This window comes from Acanthopagrus latus, chromosome 7 (assembly GCF_904848185.1).
Source record: "Acanthopagrus latus isolate v.2019 chromosome 7, fAcaLat1.1, whole genome shotgun sequence".
In the NCBI taxonomy this organism is placed as follows: Eukaryota; Metazoa; Chordata; class Actinopteri; order Spariformes; family Sparidae; genus Acanthopagrus; species Acanthopagrus latus.
In genome coordinates, this window is record NC_051045.1 from 25881069 (window position 1) to 25901522 (window position 20454).

Sequence of the window (20454 nt, forward strand, 5' to 3'; positions counted from 1 at the left end):
CCGGAAGCGTCGGAATTAAGTGCCACGACCCATTCAAAGGCTGACAATTGTTGAAGTGAAAAAGAAGAACATTTTGATATTTTCTTCACTGAAAACTTCACTGCACCACCGTTTTTTTTTCTTGATAAATGACCAGTGAGGATTATGCATTCCCATTTGTTTTAACTAAAGATATCAGGTCCTGCATTTGTTAAATGATTTCTTGTGTTGGTTTAATTCATTCGCATTGCCTGTTTGGTAAAACAAAACAAACATGCTCAAGGAACTTATTTAGAGACATTTACTTTATTAATAGTTTGAAACAATTTTCCCAGAATTACATTTGAGGTCAGTGATGATGATGCAACTGAATAACACTAACAACAACAGCAATAATAATAATAATAATAATAATAATAATAATAATAATAATAATAATAATAATAATAATAATAATAATAACAACATGTTTGTTTTATTTGGTTGTATATGTAGAAAACATATAAAATTAACTGTACCAATTTAAAAAAATTCAACTCACTCACTCACTCACTCACTCACTAATATCACTCGTTATGTCTCACATTCATACAGCCTCTTTGTCTCTCACTGGATGCCAGTCCTTATTCGATAGTGAAATGGCGATTTGACTGCAGCAGAGAGCAAGAGACATACAGAAGGGGGAGATGAAGACATTCAACGCACACATCCACAGGGAGCGCAGGCATGGAAGGAAGGTGTTGCTCAGCTGTATGCAAGGCACCACAAACCTAGAATGAAAGAGAAGAGAAGGTGTTATTTAATGATTGTTTCTAAAAACTGTGTATGTGTCAGGACAGACTGAGGGGAGAAAAGTTATTATGTGAAAAAACTGTGCTTAGGAGTGTGACTCAATCAAAGTGAATTCCTCGGATATCCTTAACTACCTGAAAACAGCTCTGCCTCTCTGTGTAGAAGAAATGGAAGCTATTGGGATCCTGATGGGACAGATTAAGATATGTAAAGGTTTTAGCATCTGAGCCCAAAGTCATGGGCCCAAAGACTGAGCCCAGGGGGTAGTAAAGAAATAACTTATTCTAAGTCATTGCAAGTACGAGATCATTACATTGAAAAGTATCATCTTCTTAACATCACAAAATAAACTCCGTTATTAGCTATGAACTCCTGAGCCAAATGTTCCACATACAATCCCACCAGTTCAGCCTTATAACTTATATTTAATAGTTTATTTAAGCGATTAATCATTTAACCCCATTTTCAAGGGAAATGCTAATTTTACTGGCAATGTTACCCAAAGTGGGGCCTGCGGGTCAAAGATGGCCGACCATAAGGTTTGATTTGGGCCAACAGGTGTTTCTGTGGCCGACCATTAAGTAGGAGATTCTTCCCTCAAAGTAAAAAAAGTCTGTTGCTTAAAGGGACACTAAGTATTTTGGAGAAGAAACTAAAACTCAGAATTTTAATATTCATACGTAGTAATGAGGTAATATTACAAACTCAGAAATATCTATTTATTCCATAAGTGAATAAAAAAGCTGTTCTCAAAGGAAAACAAGGTCCCCAGAATGCTGTTTGAAGCTTTAAGGTGAGAGTTATTTTATTTTATTTTATTTCATCTTCTGATTTAAATTTCCTCCTCAAAACTACATTGTGCAACTTTAACAGCTGAACATGTTGGGAACCATAGATTCAGAGCCACTGGGCTATCATAGCGTATCCTCTGTATTCACTGTATATGATGTATGAGTGATTAATGACAGTGTATAAATGTGAATGTCTATAGGTGGGAGCATTTTTATTGCACCAGCATACCAGACGTGCAGACAGGCAAGAATGGCCAGGAAAATACCACAAAGGAGGGCGAAGGGCACGGCGAACAGCAAGGAGAGGCAGCGGTATGTCCAGATGCGAGTCCGCTCGAAACCGACCACACTGTACAGCCACACTTGGTCTATGCTACGAGGCGCTACTGGCTCGGCCAGCACGTCACTAACCTCCACCTACAGACAAGAAACGAAAGAGAAGGTGGCGAAAGTCAAGGCAACTCAGTTTATTCATAGAGCAAAAGAGTGCTGACTGGAGTGCTTCACAGCTTTAGGTGAGACTGAGACTGAGAGGTGATTCCCCAGTCTATAAAAGTGTCATTAGTGAACAGAAATGGCCAAATTACAGATCAGAAACGACACCCATATTTCTGGCATATATGAATACATTTATAGATAGAGGCCCACAGAAATGGGCTAAACAATCAGGCTGACAACTATCAGGGCAACTTGGAAATGACTGAAGATCCCGTGCTTTGCTCGGCTTTAAAGGAAACAGCTGCATGTCACGAGCATGCCAGTGACAAGGGACGTTGTATTTTCTAAAAAGAGACCCCACTGGAGGCATAACTAATAAAATAGGGCCTGATATGGAACCTTGGGGTACCTCACCCAAGATGACAAATGATTGTACTGTATATTAGTGTGCTGTATGTAATTGCACATAAATATATGTTGCAGAAAAGAATTCTGCCACTTTAAGGTGGCACCCTGAATGCCCACTACATACCTGAGACACAGCAAGGATGACCAACAAAATTAAAACTGCGCCATTTCCAGTGTCTTAAGAGGAAGAAAGCAAGAAGAAGTGCTCCAAAACATTACTGAGATTAAAGTACCTAAACATTAAAAGTCCCATATTATGCTCATTTTCAGGCTCATACATTTGTTGTAGGTGTCTACTAGGAAATGTTGACATGCTTTTATATTCAAAAAACACATGGCTTTTCTCATACTGTCCATAACTGCAGCTCCTATATTCAGGTTTAGTTTTAGTGTCCATCTCTTTAAGGCACACCTCCTGGAAAGCTCTGATTGGACAGCCCTCACAAAAAGCTGGTACCGCCCACTATGTTTCAGCATCAGCTCTGCCATTCTGAATAAAGGCTGTGTGCATTTCACTGTGAATGAGTGTTTTTATACTTTCACAGAATTTATAAAGCACCTACATTTTATAGTAAAAAAAGATTTGCACTGTACAGGAACTTTAACGTAAAAAACAAAAAAAAAACAAAAACATCATTAATGGCTTAACTACTGCATTTAAAAGTCCTTGTGGAATGTTGCCACTTGAAGAAAAAATACATAAATATTAGCAGCAAAATCTAATCGAAGGTCTTGTGCGTAAGATTTAGTAGCATCTAGTGGTGAAGAATACCCCTTGGCTAGCCCATTCTGGATGGGATGAATGGGATGGTTTGTGCAAGCACCCTTGTTTCTTGCTCAGTGGCAACATCTAGTGGCCAAAGTAATAATTACTGCAATAAATGAGAAAGTCAGGTGATACAGTACAAAGGAGGAGAAAGTCAGCATAGGGAGGAGGTCGGGGTGGATGGTTGGGTAAAACAAAGACAGAACTTTCACTCTGAAGGCTACTGTTTGTGTCCAGTGTGAAACCAAAGGTCGACTTTGAGTTCCTTTAATTTGTAAATGTTGTTAACGTATGTCACAAACATAACATAATGTACATCGCGGAGATCTACTATGCCTATTTGTACGCTGCCACAGTCATGTTGTTTTGGGAACTGTGATACGTGTCGTTTTGAGAATCACTGGCAATCGACTCCCTCTGTACATATAAAGGCTAATTTAACAAAAACATCAAAGTTATTGTTTCAGGTGATTACACACTGATGAAAACATGATTATGGCTTTTATTTTCTATTTTAGCCAATAGATCCTACACATTGGACCTTCATTGTATCACAGTAAAAGTGCTCTTGCCTTGTGACTCAATAATTATCATTCATTACATAATTAGTCTGTTGATAATAATGTATCTGTATGTTAGCTTCATTTCAGATTTATGAAGTTCTTATAAAGTAAAAGTTGTGAGAAGTTAACTTTATACAGAATCTCACACAAAATGACCAAAGAAAAGGGGAACCTTTAAGTGCTGGTTGATACCATAAGGGTCTCTGTTGACAGGACAGGTTGGTGTGGGCGTGGGTGTGGGCGTGGGTGTGGGTGTAGCAGGGGCTGGAGGAGGTGTTGGAGGTTTAGGTGCTGGAGTTGGGGCTTTGGACGCAAACTCAGGTGGAGGTGGAGGAGTGTTCATCTGCTCTTCTCCTCCAACGTCCTCATCACTGTCGTCATCGATCTTACACTCCACCAGGCAGTCGTCGCTCACCATCATCATCCTCGCTGAGGAACACGGAGATGGACACAAAGTCAACATATGAGGACTGAGGAGATCTTATCTGACATTAACATGCACACATTTTATCTGTAAACTAGTACACACACACACACACACACACACACACACACACACACACACACACACACACACACACACACACACACACAGATACACTCGTGCAGCAGATTGCAGGCATGTCGAGTGTAACAGCGAGCTGAGCACTGGCGCTACCACCTGTTCTGTAGCCCCCAAAAAGGAAGCCGTTCCAAAATCTGTAAATAGCAGCTGGTAATTATAAAGTGACATTTTAAAATGAAACACAGACAATGCAATCATTCTGCATATGAGAAGCAAAATCACTTCTATGATTAAAAGTCGAGTAAAATACTTTTATTCAACTTGCATATATGAGATTTGATATACAGTATAAATGAAATAGGTGCAGCGAGGACATTAACTGGGGTGAGTTATATTCTTGGTGAGAAATCATCATAGCAGATCCACGACAGGGACAGTAGAAATGATGAATCATGTCCAACTTACCTTTATCTTAATGACACCTTGCAGAGCGATGGGGCAGGGGCAGCCCTGCAGAGAGTGCTAATCTAAAATGTCAATGAGATCTGTTCAAACTCTTAATCACAATGTCCCTCAGAGCTGATCTGGCACATGGGATCTCAGACAGAGTCCTAAAGTGTTTGACACTGACTTAGAGCAGCAGACGTGCTAATATGGGACAGTGCCTCTTATTTGTGTGTGTGTGTGTGTGTGAGAGAGAGAGAGAGAGAGAGAGAAGGGGTTATTTTAGGAGGAGTGGATGGGTCTAAAATATCCTGTTACAGCACTTGGGTGCCATCGTGAGACAGAAACTGAAACAATGAAAGGAACAAACATACAAAGCAACATATCAACAACACCAACACCAACAATGCAATAATAATAATAATAATAATAATAATAATAATAATAATAATAATGATGATAATAAAAGGGGCAACTCCACCAGCAGTACAGCAGCAGGTCACTGAACTTACAACTGCTTACCAGCAACAGGCTCTGATAATTGAATCCAGTTACATATTGCATTCATTACTTATTTGGTTTTAGCTTTAGGGAGCTGGAAAGCTTTGGGGGGCAACCCCATACTGAAGCATTTCAAATACACAGACAAACCGTAAACCATTCATCACTTTGTCATCTTTATTGTATTCATACTTTTTATAACCACATATACAATTGGACACAGTAAATTTAGTGACATCATCAAACAGTGATCCAGAATAACAGGGTGTTTTCATCATAGAAGCGAAATCAATTTCAAAAAAGGATTCTTCTTCTATGTTTTCAATACTGAAACACAACAGATGGGAGATGCCATATGTAAAAAACATTTCAAATGCTTCTGAAGTCATAGTAATTGTACACCACACTGCAAAAATCTGAAACACACATTTGAATGCGACCTGTGGATGGTGCTAGATTACAGTCAGGGGGGGCCAAAATGCGTAGATGAATGAGACAAGAGTTTCGACCGTGGCTCCGAAATGTTGCCGTTGCATTCACAGTTTAAACCAGAGGAAGTCACTAAATCCTCTCTAACATGGGGGCCATTTTGGCTCTTGAGGCTAGGGCACAGTTTCCAGTTGAAGAGTGAGTCAACCAAAGCCCTGAGTGAGAAACTCTTACTCATTCCTTCGAAGCCGAACCTGAGTAAGCCCGTCTCTAACTCTGCAAAAGCCCTGAGTTTCAGCCTGGGTATCAGGCCATGTATCACATATGAAGGGGAATGTGTTTTCCATCTTAGTCTATGTGTGTATGTGTGTGTGTATGCCTGTGTGTGTGTGCGTGTGTGTGTGTGTGTGTGTGCTAACGCTGCATGCTGCTATAAAGTACTGACCTCTACAGTTTTCCAAAATAACATCTGTGGAGCCCCAAAATGTTCAACATTTAATGAATATAATTAATTATGAAATACATATTTACATTAATAAATTGCGTAAAACATATATAAATAAATGAAACAATCATTTGTGAAATAACTGAAGAAATTGGCATAATAATAATTAACTGTTTATTTCATGGGGCGCCTGGCAGCAGTATTGAGAGTGACTCCTTACACAGCTGCCTGGGTTGAATTTACTGCATGTCATCCCCTCTCTCCTCCCTGCCTTCATGGTCTCTTTCCAGCTGGCACTGTCTACATAACTCAAATGCTGAAGTCTAAAAAAGAGTAAATTAAATGGAAATGTTATAATGTTCCTTTTCATGAGTGGTATAGTCACTAACCTCCTAAACTAGCAAGTTCAACAACTGCTACCACATTTAGCCAGTTAACTCCTGTTCGCAAGAGCAATAACAATGCAAAGTACAGTCAGACAACAAGCCTAACTAGCTGCCACTGTAATTAGGCAGGCCTTAACAGACACACTAACTAGTAAGGAGACAGTGTTCATGGCAGCAGCTAATGTTAGCGAGCTAATCTAGAAAATTCTGCCACATTTGGATTCAAAAGCTGTTCCTTAGAGAAAGACGTTCTGTCTTTATTGTTATTCTCTCTGAAGAAAAAAAAAAAAGATTTGTTGTCACTCAAGTCATCAGGAAGCTAACACTGCTGGATAATAATTCAAGCTAATAAGCTAACCTAGATACTCAATCATTTACTTGAAGTGGGACGCTGGAGCAGCCTGGTTGAGCCAAGGTTTGAAAACGGCGTAAGTTTTGTTACTGTGCCGGTGTTTATTTCCAGCAGCCTCTGGAACGTGCCAGCCACTGCCATTGCTGTTGCTCTAGCTAACAGGAGCGCACTTGCTAGTCCAGTTGTTTAGTTTGCCATCTCAAGAGGCAGGGAGTTATGTGATTGGCTGGTTAGTGACAACATGAAAACTTGACATTAAAGCAACATCATGTAACATTTTTACCTCAAAATATCAGCTCCAAAGTCATTTTGATGCTACAGTGTCTTGTAAGCGGGTGAATGGTGCCTCTGTCTCTATCGCTTGACTCTGCACTACGAACTCCAGTGAGAGGGTAGGATCACAGCGTTACATACAAGTTTTCAACACATAACATTGTTACAATTTGTGTTGAGTTTTGTTTGTGGTTAGCACCTACATTACATCTTACAGATTTATACAGACCTTGTATTGTATTGTATTTATGACTGTGGGGACGCAAGATTGCACACAATGCTAATTTCTACATGATGTTGCTTTAAAAAAGTCTCACAGGAAAAATGTCTTTATGAAAGGAAATCATCCGGAAAACAGTTAAAAATGTTATTATGAAAATAAATGATTTTTTTTCAAATACTGAGATAAGCTAGCATGAATTCTTAAATTATTTCACAAACTGTTTATATGTATTTTCACAGTTTATTTATGATTATTTAATCAATTATTTAATATTGATCACCTTGGGGTTCCATAAACAACCTCCTTGATCACATTATATAAATATAACAAGCAGAGTTCAAACCTATCAGGTCGTTTTCAAGTGAGATCAATGTGAAGAGTAAAAGATGTGAAGGCACTCAGGCCCCAGATCAGTTTTCTTTTTTCAACTAAAGCAAACATTATAAGGGTGAGCCACAAGGGGGCAGCTTAAGTCTTTTGTTGTATCATGGCAACCACTTTAAAAAGTCAGTCTGGCAATGTCACATCCCTGATTCTTCAAAAATTGCAAAAGCCTGGAGAACAAAACAGACCAGAACATAAAAGACCAAAAACCAGCTTGAAAACAGACACACTGGACGTACAGTAACACGGCACCGAGACTAGTGGCACTATGAGATGGCATAGACGCAAATATTATACATGTGTCGAAAAATAAATCAAGATCTTCACCAAATGTATCATCTGCATCAGCATAATCACCATCCTCAAATCATAAATCAATAATTCCAGTGATCCTCTCTTCCCACTTAGTCCACTGGTCTGAAAAGGGCCCGCCCTCTGATGCCAAATCCTGCTTTTTTGGCAGCGGGGGCAGCTTGAGGAAGAGTGGAAGAGGAGGAGGAAGAGGGAGCAGAAGCGGCGGGGGCGGCGAGGGTGGACTGCTGCACGGTAGGCTGGCGAGACAGGAGCTCCTTGAAGACCGAGTTCATCTGACGGCTGATCATCTCCTAAGGAGAGGGGAGGGGAGGAGAGGCAGAACATTGAAGTAGAAAGAAAGAGACGTGGAAGGTAATGAAACTGATGACGCCTCCCAGTGGACAAAAGACCTGTCTCATCCCAGCAGGAGCTGCTAAAATGCACAAGTCCATCCACAAGACTGATATCAGGTGACCGTGGCCACATTGACATTTATGGATGATTGTTAACATAAGTATTCCTGCATCACTTAAGTCTGACACTACATGCTTCCTTGCTTACAAAGTGCAAAACACATCATCACATAATGAGTTGATCATATGACATACGCACACAGACTTCATAGACATGGACAGACTACAGACTTGGAATACGTTCAAACGATGGCCATTTTTCCTCTGATGTCATGCTCAGGGTGGGAAGCTCAAATGCAGAACTGCGATGCTCCCGGTTCCAAGTCATATAAAGGGATGAAATGGAGGGACATTGGGACGTATTTCAAAGTAAAACAACATATCTGATGACCCATTATCTTCCCGCCCCATGTAAATATCAAATGTAATTGCGACCAGTTGTGCGCGCCTGGGTGTGCTGAGGTGTGTTCAAGCACACTGATGGTGCATTATTATCTTGGGGCAGCAGAAAGCGACTGCGCTGTAACAAAAAGCTGGTCTGAAGTTAAAGGCACAGACTTTTTGCTGCTATTTAAAGAGCGCATTATTCAGACTGAGTGATGGGTCCACACAGGTGGGTTCACAACACATGTACACTCTGATTTTATAATAAGAGAGGCTGCTTTAAGTCTTTTAAATGATTCCATACAAGCAGTAATATTGCTGCAGAAATTATCGTGGCACATTTAATCATCAAAATCTGAAGAGGAAACTTTCCAGAGTAAACAGAATTCATGTATAACTCCTGAAATGTGTTTTTAGACAGGACCTCAAGTTTTATCCGGACAGCTGCTTCACTCCAAAATATTTTACAGTGGGAATCTGGGCTGTGTGTGTGTGTGTGTGTGTGTGTGTGTGTGTGTGTGTCTTTTTGTAGAAAACACAGAAGATTCTTTATATGAAATACTAACCGATCCCGTATGCAGTCGTGAGTTTTAAATAATCAGGGAAGTTTACCCACTGTTCCTGGTGCGCAAGTATGTGTGTCTCTACAATGCATGTCAATGTAGAGACACTCATATCCTCTCTGCTGCTGCAGCTAATGTCATTTTATTTTCCTCATTAACAATGTATCTCTCAAACCACCTGTTATTGATCAGGATGATACTTTTTTTTTATATCTTTTTTTGTTACAAAGTTAGCTGAGCAGGCACAAATCATTGAAAAAGGAAATGCAGTACAAAAGTCTGATTAGACTGATTTCCTTTCACACTGGGGTTACTGTATCATTACTGCCTTATCTTTAGCCCTGCACACCGAAACACTGCAGGATGTAGCTCCAGCAGCGTCAGCACATTAACAAGAACAAACAGTTGATTTCCGAGACTGTTAGCACACTATCTAGAAAACAGGTAAATTGAACAAAGCAGCTTAACAAACAAGATTAACTCCAACTGCTGGTTGTGTGCAAATGAGATGTTCCACAACAGGAATCCTGTGTTCGCTAATCAGAAACCAAAGCTGCAAGCTTGCAAAACTCCAAAGCTTTGCAAGCTGATATTGTCTAAACACCAAATTTGAAGACTGATTCAAGAAGAGGGTAGTAGTTTTCAGTGTTCCGATTTCCAAGTAAGTAGGCCTTCAGAATTATTAATTCTTAATCATACAAGAGCAGAAGGCCTCACAGGTGCCATGTCAGTCTCAGTCCTTTTTTATTTTGTGACAGCACAGTCTTTCCCACACATTCATTTATTAGTGGCGGTCTGATAAAGTGGATGCAAGTGTGGTTTTTAGTCCACTGGTAAAACCAATGAAGAAGGTGAGGACGACTCTCCTATTTAATGCAGCTGGTTTGACCATAGCTTCCTCTGCAAAGAGGACGGCTGGCCTCATAGTTGAGATCAAGCCCCCACAAAGAGCGCCAGGACTTGAAGCCAGTTTTTGACGTGGCCAAGCCATATCATTACATCCTCACGTGAACCTTGTGAAAGACTCGTCTGTAAAACAGTAATAAAAGCCTTAAAACTCCTGTGAAATGACTGGTTTTACTGACAGAATTTGGGCAATCCGGTCTAATCAAATTAGGAGAGTCTAGAAGAGCTGCCTGATTACATCTTATCTGCATCCAAGTTAGCTTGATGCTAAGCCTGAAGTTAGCCGACTGGGTTGATGGAAATCTCAAGTGCACATGTATAGCACCCCAGCTGGACAGCCACCGCCACAATTAAAGTCTGATTCTGTGGGAAACACTGCAGCAGGATGAACTACTAACCTTGTCCACTGTTCTCTCCGCCTGACCGAATGGAGGTCTGTCTGGAGGTCTGAAGCCGCCCTGTCTCACAGTGTCCAAAGTGTGTCTTCGCTCTTGAGACCTAAAAGACAAGAACAACAGAGGTCAGACAAAACATGACTGTGATATGGATAACTACAACATCCAAGGGACCAACAGGTGGAGTGAATAACATTGATCATCTTGTTACATAGACATTTTTTTTCCGACACGGGCATGTCCCATGGGCAGCACTGGAGGCCAGGTCAACCCCTTGAGCTTTGTGTCATGTTCCTCTGAGCATTCCTAGGTGGATTGTCCGGCAGGGTAAGGCCAATGCTATTGGGGAGTACCATCGCCATCAGATGTTGGACATGGTCTGCAACAGTGTTTCGATGGGTGGTGTGTGCTAAGTGGCATTTGCATGAATGCTAGGACCAAAAGTTTGCCTGCATAATATTGCACTGTAACATGTTCAATGCTTATAAACCAATCACACTGGTCGAAATTGCTAAGCTGTGCCAAAAGATTACTGGTGTTATCCTTGACGACCTTCAGCACCTACATGAAAAGAGGGTCATATCAGTGGCAAAGACTACATGCGGAGTCTCAGATGCTTCCATCGGTTTGGAGGTTTAATCTCCCCAAAAGCTGCACTAACAGATACGGATTGTCCTTTGTTATTTGATGCTGGCTTTTAAAGAAACTATAACCTCCATGATCTATTGAAACAGTTGTTAATGATTTAGCTCTTGTGTTGTGTATCATGTATTGTTTGTACATTTGTGTTTAACTACTGTCTATTATACTCTACTATAAAAATCAAGTGCAGACAAGGCTCGTTATTGTTCTTTTTGTCCTTTTATGGCTAAATTTGCAATTTCAAAGACCAACACTACATCACATGTTTAATCATGCTGATGCTGTGAACAGGACTGTGCCTTTCATTAGCTGCTCTGTATGGTATGTGATTACCACTAACGCACTTTCATTTAGCCTGCATTTACTGATTCTGACCATTGCCTATTTACACCTTCGGCAGACAGAGCAACATTTGTATCATCCACTCGATGGTGTCCAATATTGTGCCTCCTTGAAACTCTGATTGGTCTTGACAAACTCCTGAGGGAAATATCCGGCTCCTTAGCTGATGATGTATCGCTGTGTTTGTCTTACTTTGTCTGCGTGCTGTGTCGTGTTGGGTAGGTAGCGTACAGTGGCTCTTTATTGCTTGTTCACAAAAAACGGCCCCAGTTGAGAGTGCTGAGAGTGAACCAAAACAGTATAGTTGCGGGCCATAAAATCGAAACCATAAGCTGAAAGATGCTAAACAGCTACATAGAGCTGAGCACAACTGCAGAGTCCGATAATAATTGTCTGCGGGTTTGTAATTATGAGCGACTTTATTTAAATATATGTAGCCATGTAGCCAAATCATCCAAATATAAAAATAGCAGCAGCCTCACAGTATGATAATGGAAATGGTGTGTCTTGTTTCTCTGTTATTTGCCTTTATGCTGATGTTCCTCGATAGACAGTAGTGCTGTATGTGTTATACAGCACTTGCATACGGTATGTCATGTCCAAAGAGTGTTTCAGTCTTACACTGGCAGGTGTCGTGTGGCGGGGGAGGTTGGTGGCTTTCGATTGGGACTCCCCTCACTTCCTCTCTGTCTCCCAGGCAACGAAGCACTGTCGCTGTTCACCCGCATCCTGTCAAGACGTGCACAGAAACTTTGTAACTCTGTGCTGTGTGTGCATTCATGTGCAGTAATGTGGGAATTAGTATTTGTATCCATCTGTGTGTGTTTGGCTGTCACCATCTATTGCTCCACGTGCTTGGTTTGAATGCATTCATATATTGCAATGTGCACTCAAGTGTGTGTGTGTGTGTGTGTGTGTGTGTGTGTGTGTGTGTGTGTGTCTTTATGTCTGTCGGTCTGTGAGCATGTGTGCATGTGTACCGGGTTGTGTTCTCCGTCTGTGGATCTTCTGCTGTCAGGTTTCCAGTGCTGCCTCCTCCGCCTCCTTCCTCTCTTTTCCCTCGCTCTGACCTGAGGGCGGAGAAGAAGACAGAGCTATATTAAGAATATACTTCACTACAGAAAGTACAACCAGTACAAGTTTAAAAGTTAGACAAAGGATGAGAGACAAAATAATTGTTGGAGGGAACAGTAGCAGGAGTGTGTTTTTTCTTTTACGTGAACATCTTGTCTGCAAAAGTTTCTTAACTCTATGAGGCAGGAGTAATGGGTGGACAAAATAATGCAAACTCCTTAAAAAGTAACACAATGCAACAGCTTGACAAAATTCTACCTGTCTTACATTTTTGTTGAGCCTGCATCCATGTTCATTTAAATTTATGGTGGGTTTTGGGTATTAGTGGTGTTCCATTGTAAAATATGAAACAGTATTTCTGTTCATTTGTCTACTCCCTGTTTATACAACCTCTACTTTAAATGCTACTACTATTATGATTACAATGGTTAGACATAACCATGGAATGGTCTACGGTCACATGATTAAGATATGAAGTCTGAAGGGGCACTGTGTAGTTCTGGAGAGGGAATTCAAATTCTTAGCTAGAAAGGCAGCAGGGTCAACCAAATATAAACTAGTAAGTAAAACTCACTTCACTTTATTCCATCATGAAAATGAAGTTTTTCGATGAAGATGTTTCTCTTCTGATGAAAATTTCTTCCCCAAAACAAAATGCACCTTTGAAACACCCACATGCAAGTAAAGCATTTAGCAGAGATGTTTTAAATACTTTTCTGAGAGTGGTGGTTCCAGATCTTTTTTAAACTATTTAATGAGATTTTTCTTTTACATGGCATCCGACCACCACGTGGTCTGGCTCTGGGTCTGAGGAATGAGATGCAGATGATTCTTTTGATCTTTTTTTTTTTTCCACTAAACATGCAGACTAGAACAAAGGGAAAAGAGCTTGGCTCTGTCAAATCAAAACAAAATCTACCTACAAATACCACTAAATATCACTCATTAATACGTGATATCTCCTTTGGTTTGTTTTTTTATGGAGGGTTAAAAAGTCTTGAGTAAATATGAGGGTATCATAGCTTCTAGCCATGAAACAGTACAACACATAAAATATAAGCAAACATAACCCTAACCATCTCCCTGCTCTAGTGTCATATTTCACAGGCAGATGCGAGAATGATAATGATCTTCACATCTATTGGGGGCGGATGTAGCTCAGAAAAAACGTGTGGGTCGACCAATATTCAGAAATTGGGTGGTGTAAATCCTTGATCCCCATACTGCATGTTCAGGTATCCTTGGGCAAGACACCCAAAATTGCTCCAGATGGCTGTTCCATTGGTTTGTCTGTTTGTGCAAACGGCTTAGCAGAGAAATATAGTGAGGCACTTTGAATAGGAAGTGCTTATTGGCAGGTTGTCCCCATGTATGGCAGCCATCAGTATGCAAGACTGTGTGCGTGAATGTGACAAGTGTTATAGAGCACTTTGATAAGTTGGTAGACTAGAAGGCATCATTTAAATGCAAGTCCATTTACCATCTAAATTCATGCAAGAAAGCAAATAAGTATATTTCCCAGAATGCCAAACAATTCTTTAAGCGTTAATGTAGTGTTGCTAAATTGCTATGCCCCCCCCCCCAAAAAAACCCCACATATATCACAGACTCTGGTTGTGTGGTCATGAAAATGAAGTTAATTCTATAATAGAAGATTATTTCATGGGAATATCAAAGACTGATAGGCTTTTTTGTGAATGTATATGAGTCAAACCTTCGTGTAAAAGCATAATTACAATGGAAGAGGCACTTTTAAGATTTACCGTATTTTCGTTTTCGTGTCAAACTCATATTAAATGGGAGGAAACTCTGAGTACACAAACAATGTTCTCAATGCCTGTGTTCACGTGTAGAGACCCTGGTGATACTACGAGCTAAGTTTCATAATGTGTCGAGTTTTAAAAATGGCAATTTTGATGCTATTGCTAAAGTGCCCCTGCACCCCATTGAAAATAAGTTTGACCTGAAAACGAAAATACAGTAAATCTTAGAAGTGCCTCTTTCATCGTAATTATGCTTTTACACAAAGGTTTGACTCATATACATTCACAAATAAAGCCTAAGTTGCATTTTGGTGAGAGTTTCACTTTAAGAGTAATTCTTGTAGTCCTTACAGCACCCCTGTCTAACAGTATTTGACTCAGTTGGAAGGGAGATACAGCATATTGCACCCCATTGAAAATAAGTTTGACCTGAAAACGAAAATACAGTAAATCTTAGAAGTGCCTCTTTCATCGTAATTATGCTTTTACACAAAGGTTTGACTCATATACATTCACAAATAAAGCCTAAGTTGCATTTTGGTGAGAGTTTCACTTTAAGAGTAATTCTTGTAGTCCTTACAGCACCCCTGTCTAACAGTATTTGACTCAGTTGGAAGGGAGATACAGCATATTATTGGAGTCAAGACTAAAATGACTTTAACTGAGATAGAAGCCTCCAAGAGCCAATTCAAGATCCACTTCCCTTAGGATTAGAGCATCTCTGGTTCTGAATACGGTGGCAATGGTTGCCTGAATGATTCTGAAGTAGAAACGTCACTCACCCATCCAGCACACTGATGTACTTATGAGGGATTAGCCCCTTAACCCCTCCCACTTCGCCTCTCCACCAATCACAGGAGGCTTTGCTGTGAAGGATGAGAAGGTCTCCCAGCTTGAAAGACAGCTCCGCTGGAGATCTCGCCACGTAGTCAAACATAGCCACCGCCTCCCACTCTGTACACACATGCAAATACAACAGCATGGTGACACACAACTCAGGTGCTTTTTAAAAATCAATATTTTACCAAATTTTGTGAAAAATATTTACATATGCCTATGAATCCTATTTTAAGATGGCTATTGAAAAGGTTTTGTTTATGGTACGGTCACGTATTTAATGTCTTATGGAACCCTGTCTCTAGAGTGTTTGTGTGTCTGTGTGTGTTAGCGTGTGCTGTAATCACCATCCTCACTGGGCAGATGCTCACTCTCTCCGTCTCCCTCCTCTGTGATTGGTTCACTGCAGACAAGCATTAAAAATGAAAGTCAGTGGTCAGGCACAGTTCCTCTTCTGTCAGGCACACAGACAAAATGTCATACCGCCAGTTGTACAATTCCTCATTTCGCTTTTGCAATTTTACATAATCCTAATACTGGTGTGAGATCTCTCAAATGACTCCATTTAGTGTTGTCCAGAAAACAACAGACCAAATCCCTGCTAATTCTCTGTCAAATGTCAGGAAGTATAAACATGTTCATGTAGAACACAGACAGTTTTAGTGAATTCCTGAGAGTGGAAGTTGGAAGTTTCCATGGACACTGTCGATAGGCTGGAGGCTTGTGTTCAATTTTAGTGAGCAATCGGCTTAATACTATTAAGCAGTTTTTACACAAAGCATTGCAACTGCACAGAAACGCCTTTGGCATGGCATGAAAATTTGTTCCAAGAGGATGAGTCATGAAAAAAGGGGGAAGCTACCTCTTGGTACTTGGAACCATCTTAATCTTAAACTATAGTATGACCAACTAATCTCTGGGGCAAAGTGAGGCTGTCATTCATTCGCTACAAGTCATCCAAAGGACAGACATAAGTGGAAGACCAATTCTTGAGGTGAAGATGATGCGTCCAAAAGGAAATAATGGAGGCCATTTGGATCACATATTCCAGCTGGAGATGATTCAACCATTCAACTAGATTCAGCCAAATACATTGAGACCACTTTCAACTCCTGCTTCCTCTCTACTACTGTGGTATTTGCATTCTGAAGTTTAATGTCTTGTTAGTTTACTATTTTTAAGTATGAACGTTGCTAACATGCACGCTTGGATTACTTCATCATTCAAGGGGAGATTTTTTTTTTGTACTGTATTTGTACTAATTTGTACTAATTGTTATTCATCATAATGCAAATTTCTAACAATATGTTTGTTTTGCTAATCATGAACCCTGCCTAGATTTTAGTTGATTGCCATCCCTTCTTTTGGTGGATAATACTGATATCAATAAATATTACTCAAATAATTACAGTGCAGTTTAGAAAGAATTAAAGAACATTTTCTTTAACCTGTAGTCTGTTTTTTTCTTGCCACTATCAGTTGGTAAAATAAATTCTAATGTTAAAAAAAAAGCATTAGCTAGCTAAAACAGTTTTAGTGTTACCTTGTCAACCGTAATGCTCAGCAGCTGATGATTTTATTTATTTCATTTAACTGAGTAGCAATACAGAAAAAAATCTCCCTTTAATCATTTTAAGGTCCAATAAGTAAAGAATTGTTCATCTTTCCAATTCACACTCCAAACAAGCAGGGGAAGCATATCACTGGACAAATGGCTAACTGCTTCCAACTGTAGCTGCCATTAGCCTGGACTCTGCCCAGACAGGGAGCTTGGAGCACTGAGGGAGTGTTGGTTCTGTTTGTGCCTGGGGTGGGGAGGACCCAGCAGGGAATACTGGCAGGGAGCAGTACTGGAATGGTTACCACCAGAACCAGATCCAGAGCCAGGTGATTGTACAACTGAATCAGGGTCATCAGTACTGTATAGAGGGGAATTAGATTTTTATAGCAGCTCCAACCAGAACTCTGACTCTCCTGAGATGATGAAGACAGAGTGGATTCAGACAGGGACAGGAGAGGCGTGAGGCGCAAGTGGAGTGAGAGGGATGTAGGACATCATTCAGTGCCGACCTCTAGAGGCCTGAAACTATCATACTATCAACTCATGAGGTACAACATGGTATTTAATGACTGGAAAGGCTGGGGCTAGCTAGTTAGAATGCTTTGCTTTAGTACTTTAGTACCTATCTCTGAAACACAATAGACTCATAGACATAACTTCAAAACTTGGACTTACCTTGATTCGTCTATCTTGATAATATTAGTTCATTTTACTGTTTTCATTTCTTTTTTTCTTAAAGTCTTACATATTGCACATGTAACAATAAAACATAAATCACTGATGTATCAACTTTGATATATGTTTGACTTGCCAGATAAGTTTACTACATTGTGCTTGTTCAACTGGTACCCCGTTCACATTAATGAATACCCGTCACTCACCAGTACTCCTGCTCCAGTGTCATGTGCTTCTCGTAGACAGGGCCTGGCAGTTCTGATTGGCTGGGGAAGATGATGTCATGTTGGAGGATCATGGTTTTGACAAGATCATTGACCTGTGGCTGCCTAGCAACAGCATCATCAGAATCCAGCCCCCTCAGCAGGCTCGGACCGAAGCAAACGGCTAAGTTGTAGGGCTGCATCATGTTCTCATCGCTGTACTGAGACACACTGGGTAAACACACGAACACACAATTAACTGTTATTTTTGACACGGGTGTTGCATTTAATGACCATAGCAGATATTTCATTACACTGTGTCACGCTGTAGCTTACTGATTGAGGAAAGCAAAAAGGTAACGCATCACGATGAGGAGTGGCCGCGGGAAGGTGGAGACAATCGCTTTAATCTGCGCTGCTTTCTCCGTCACCCCCTCGATTTCTGACACAGGAAAGAAAAAAGATGAGCCAGTGCAAATATTAGAAGAAACTATTAGAAGAAGTTTTTGTTTTTTTTTGCTGCAGTTACAGTCTCTTCGTGCCTGCAGCATTTAGAAACTGCGTCAGATGCACAGATCACCCAAAATTCTGACTTAACCAAATGTTGCGACAAGGACTTAAACTACTGCTGGGTGGATTTATTAGGACGCTGACGGGAAGTGTTTATGGGGAGTAAACAACCTGCAGGCAGGTTCACAACCTTGATTAGCTGTGCAAATTGTGACTCAGAGTTTCTGTTTTGGAAAACAGAATATGCCTAAAGGAATGGCAAGGAGACAAGTGAGAGAGATAACAACAGGGAGCAAACAAGACTGTGAGATGCACCAGCAGAGCGAGGAGAAGTTGCACCACCTTGCATCAACACTGCATGTATTTGTTATAAGTTGCTTTGTGTGTGGAACATCAGTTGCAACCGCTGTGCAAGTCTGCTGCTGAGGCTTCACAAAACAACATCCAAATAATCAGGTTTGTCATTCATATGCAAAACGGAAGAAGACGTGAAAACCTGCATGACCTTTGAACAAAAACACACACACACACACACAAAGATTTATAAAAGGGGTCTTACGGACACACTCCAGCAGCTGAGAGTAGCTGTCGTATGGGAAGAGAGGAGGCTCAAGCCCCCTGAAGTAGAGCTTCAACACACCAGCCACGGAGTCCAGGTCACACTCACTGTCTGACAGAGGATCATCTCCTACAGGGCGGAGATACTTTATGAAATATTTAATATCATTGTTTATTGTTAAACTGAACTGTCCTTTGGCTGCTGTGACACAAAAATTTCCCCGTTTGCGGTGCTAATAAAGGAATTCTGATTCTGAAAACAGACGTGAGATTATTGTGAGTATTTTATTAGATAATGACAGGAGTTAGATCATTCTGATTATTGTCTTAGAAATAAACATTGGTGGAAAAAAATAGGTAAAAATCTATAAATCACACCTTGCTTTTCATGAAACAACAAATCTATGTTTTGTATTAACAATGGATTAAATAATGACTCTTGTGTCACTCACAGTGATGAACCTACAGAAAACTATCACCACCTCTCCAGTCCACAGAGCTTTTTATCTTTGTTTTGGTTAACTCACGCAATTCTCTGACTTCTTTGTTTCTGGCTGAAGACAGCAGCTATTTTCAGTGAAAAGGCTCTATAAAATACCTGTATGATATTTGTCCAGCACAAAACACCAGGAATACAATAATAGCAGATAGTTGGCGAACACAGTGGAGCATTGAGAAGCTCAAAAACCAATAAAGAAATCAGTTAGTATGGGTTTAAAGTTAAAATTAGATGTTTAAGTTTTTTTATTGCATGTTTTTCTCTATATTTCACAGTTATGAAGGTATTCTGAACAGTATCTTAGAGTTTGTAATTCCTACAAAATGTCCTCCAGTGGCTCTGCCACAACTCTGAATTAATAGCTTTACTTGTTGCTAACGTAACTGCTAACTAGTGCTAACCGGCAGCCTCTCAGTGGACACCTCTGGACCAGGGCTGGCAGAGGCCATTTACAGTACCAAGGTGATTTATGGAGTTTCCTGGTGGATAGATACAGGTAGCTAGGTTGCTATACTAACTGCTTGCTGTTGCTGAATGTAGCTCCCATTAGTTAGCTCAGTTAGCTGTGTAGCTAGTGGCCATATTTGCTGGCTTAGCCCCAGGGAGCCAGGAGCCAGGAGCCATTCTGGATGCAACACACTCAGAGCTTTACATCCCTCATCATTCAGCAGAAGTCAGTAGTGCTGCGACAAATACACGATCCCTCACTGGCTTCTCACATCCGTGGTTATGTTCACTGGACTGTACAACGTAGTTTAAGGTACTACTGCTATTAGAAAAAGGGATCAAGGCCATTGGAATTTTTGAACTTTCAAAACCCATGTGCTCAGTATGTTTTGAGGATTAAGAACATGTATAGAGCCAGGGTAATAGAATTAGGAGATTGTGAGGTTTTGCTTAAATTTTGGAAATTTGGAAGGTAATCTTCTGACAGACATTATTCCATTTAAGAGGTTAGGGAAGCTGTAAATTGTAATGTGTGTAAAGACCTGCGTGTTAACATGGTTGTTAAAACAGAGACTTCACTTTTCTCCAGCAGACAAAAAGGTGGCGCAGTGTCAGTGGCTCACCTACCTCTCTCAAATGCATCTCTGATGAGGTTAACCTCCCTTTGTGAACCAGGAACTCTGAATATCCCTTCATGGTGGAGGCCTGA

At 40.5% G+C, this 20454-nt stretch overlaps 2 protein-coding genes across 4 annotated transcripts in view; both read right to left on the reverse strand.

The window, feature by feature from the left end:
- Positions 1-485: 485 nt before the first annotated feature.
- zgc:158296 (uncharacterized protein LOC791212 homolog) lies at positions 486-4845 on the reverse strand. Its single transcript, XM_037102944.1, has 4 exons — positions 4708-4845; positions 3910-4166; positions 1792-1979; positions 486-749 (listed from the first exon to the last, which is right to left on the reverse strand). Exons 2-4 carry the CDS (start codon positions 4159-4161, stop codon positions 566-568), a joined length of 624 nt encoding a protein of 207 aa, XP_036958839.1. The 5' UTR covers positions 4162-4166; positions 4708-4845; the 3' UTR covers positions 486-565.
- A 496-nt stretch (positions 4846-5341) lies between these two features.
- Positions 5342-20454, reverse strand: part of arhgap4b (Rho GTPase activating protein 4b) — a 36527-nt gene continuing 21414 nt past the window's right edge. For 2 of the 3 annotated variants that reach the window (XM_037102939.1, XM_037102938.1), the window contains exons 15-24: positions 20373-20450; positions 18801-18929; positions 18068-18173; positions 17735-17962; positions 15640-15695; positions 15238-15409; positions 12599-12688; positions 12240-12347; positions 10638-10737; positions 5342-8284 (exon numbers count right to left, since the gene is read on the reverse strand). In XM_037102939.1, coding sequence (XP_036958834.1) covers positions 8084-8284; positions 10638-10737; positions 12240-12347; positions 12599-12688; positions 15238-15409; positions 15640-15695; positions 17735-17962; positions 18068-18173; positions 18801-18929; positions 20373-20450 — 1268 coding nt within the window. In that variant the 3' untranslated portion in view covers positions 5342-8083. Of the gene's footprint in view, positions 8285-10637; positions 10738-12239; positions 12348-12598; positions 12689-15233; positions 15410-15639; positions 15696-17734; positions 17963-18067; positions 18174-18800; positions 18930-20372; positions 20451-20454 lie in introns of those variants that run through there. The other variant, XM_037102940.1, reaches the window with a different exon arrangement.

Coding starts and splice junctions, on each gene's coding strand:
- zgc:158296 (XM_037102944.1), bottom strand. CDS start 4,161: ATGATGATGGTGAGCGACGACTGCCTGGTGGAGTGTAAGATCGATGAC. Junction 1,980..3,909: donor GTATCAACCAGCACTTAAAG/GTTCCCCTTTTC, acceptor TCTTGTCTGTAG/GTGGAGGTTAGTGACGTGCT. Junction 750..1,791: donor CTTGCCTGTCTGCACGTCTG/GTATGCTGGTGC, acceptor CTTTCATTCTAG/GTTTGTGGTGCCTTGCATAC.